Raw genomic sequence first — 2,186 nt, forward strand, 5'->3', positions numbered from 1 at the left:
CTCATTTATTATTCACTCAATAAATATTTTTGTAATACCTACTATGGTCCAGGTACATCCTGATGTTGTCAAGATACAGAGCTAGAGATGATGATGAGCAAAACACATCTCCTTTCCCCTCTTGGAGTTTACCATCTAGTGTGCCCAGACAGTATAATCACAACTGCCAAGGAGAATAAAAAAGGCCAGGAGAGCACAGGAAGGCCTATCTGCCCTGGGGCTCGGGAAACAGGCCCAAATAAGGCAATAATGATTGAGCTGAAAACAAAAGTTCTCTGGGACAGGAAGGAAGGTGGATGCTCTTGGCACAGAAAGGCCAGAATGGAAAGCTGGAGGTAGGACTGGGAGACTTCAGCGAGAGAATACTTCAGATATATGCACGAGCAGTTCAGAGAGCTGCTTCTTTTGGTCTCTTCTAGATTTGGGTCCTCAAGTTACAAAAAATGGGCAACAGTTAATGGGTTTGAAAGAGAGATGTGACAAGATTTAAGGGGTGTTTCTGAAAAACTACTTTGGCTAGAGGGTGGGGAAGAGGTTGGGAGACAGCCAGAAGAGTGAAGGTGTGTGGGGGGGGCGCAGTTCAAAGTCTGTGGCTGTAGTCCCCACAAGGAAGTAGTGGTGATTTGAATCAGGGTGGTGGTGGAAGAGAGAATTGGGAGAGTTTCTCGAACTATTTAGGCCCCTGCCTGAGGGCTGGATTGGAGAGGGAGGCACACTCCCACCTGGTGTAAGCGACTGGATTTGGGGGCCATTAACCAAGAGGCGGAGCATAAGAGGAAGACCAGGGGTTTTGGGGGCGGGGCCGTGCGCGTGTGTGTAAGTTGGTAGGGGAGAGGGAGGTGTGCATGGTGACAGAAGGAATGAGCAGAAGGTAATCACCTTGTAGCACCTACACTTCCAACCTTTTCTTTTTAAATTTTTTATTTCTTTTCAGCGTAACAGTATTCATTGTTTTTGCACCACACCCAGTGCTCCATGCAATCCGTGCCCTCTCTAATACCCACCATACACATCCAATCTTTTCAACCAAAGCATCGATTCAAATTTTTGACCGGGCCCACAGTAAGACATACATTTTACATAGCCTCTGGTACACAGGCTAGATAGAAATTCACAAAACAGTGCTTCTCTGTTTTGTGTGTAATGCAGGGGTATCTCCCATATTAGTCCTTAAAACAAGAACAAAACCAGCCAGCATGGGCTGGGAGGCAGTGATGACTGCCATGATGGCAGCCATGACGGCAGCGGCTACCATTATGGCGTCGTCTGCCATGTCCTTTTGTGACGTTGGGTCCTGGTGCAGCTATTAGGACGTTGCGACCGGTGCCCAGAACAGACCAAGCTGCCGTTTCAGCCTGGAGGGCGGGCAGGCGGCTGCGGCGGCCCAACCCTCCCGTGGCGGCCCTTGGCTCCCCAGGCAGGCATGGCGGCCTCCACCGCCTCACACCGGCCGATCAAGGGGATACTGAAGAACAAAAGCTCCACTGGTTCCTCAGTGGCTGCCTCTGCCCAGCAGTCGGGAGGGACAATACAGGAGGTCCAGAGAAAAAAGTCCCAGAAATGGGATGAATCCAACATCCTGGCAACACACCGGCCTGCTTATAGAGACTATGACTTCATGAAGATCAACGAGCCCAACAGCCCCTACTTCAGCCCGCAAGACGATGGAGAAGATCCAGTGAATGATTCTGAAGCAAAGGAAGCCATGACCCCAGACAACTTAGCCAAGAAATTCGCCGCCAGTGGTACCTCGGAATTGAACTGCCAGTTGGGAGAGCCGGAGAGTGACGGAGCACACAGCAGCAAGATCCTTCTCGACAAGCAAGAAAAGCAGCGGCAGTTCGAAATGAAAAGGAAACTACACTACAACGAAGGCCTGAACCTCAAGCTGGCTAGACAACTCATCTCCAAAGACCTCCAACATGAGAAAGACAAGGATGACAATGAAGAAACTCTACATAGTGACAACAACGAAGACAACACTACTGCGGAAGAACCCAGTGAAGTTCCTACGAAAGACGAACTGCAATCCCAGGCATTCTGCACCTAGATAACGTTTGCTCTGCCCTGCTGTCGCTTGCTTTGCCCCATACGAACTGCTAAGAACTGCTACCGAACTGCTCCGAACTGCTCCGAGCTCTCCGAACTGCTCCGAACTGCTCCGAACTGCTCCGAACTGCTCCGAA

At 50.2% G+C, this 2,186-nt stretch overlaps 1 protein-coding gene across 1 annotated transcript; it reads left to right on the forward strand.

The window, feature by feature from the left end:
- Positions 1-1,333: 1,333 nt before the first annotated feature.
- On the forward strand, positions 1,334-2,050 carry LOC116863882 (protein phosphatase inhibitor 2 family member C-like). Its single transcript, XM_032851189.1, has one exon. It carries the CDS (start codon positions 1,424-1,426, stop codon positions 2,048-2,050), a length of 627 nt encoding a protein of 208 aa, XP_032707080.1. The 5' UTR covers positions 1,334-1,423.
- The last annotated feature ends 136 nt before the right edge of the window (positions 2,051-2,186 follow it).

The sequence above is a fragment of the Lontra canadensis genome, unplaced genomic scaffold (assembly GCF_010015895.1).
Source record: "Lontra canadensis isolate GAN:19392208 unplaced genomic scaffold, GSC_riverotter_1.0 scaffold4444, whole genome shotgun sequence".
NCBI lineage: Eukaryota > Metazoa > Chordata > Mammalia > Carnivora > Mustelidae > Lontra > Lontra canadensis.

Coding starts and splice junctions, on each gene's coding strand:
- LOC116863882 (XM_032851189.1), top strand. CDS start 1,424: ATGGCGGCCTCCACCGCCTCACACCGGCCGATCAAGGGGATACTGAAG.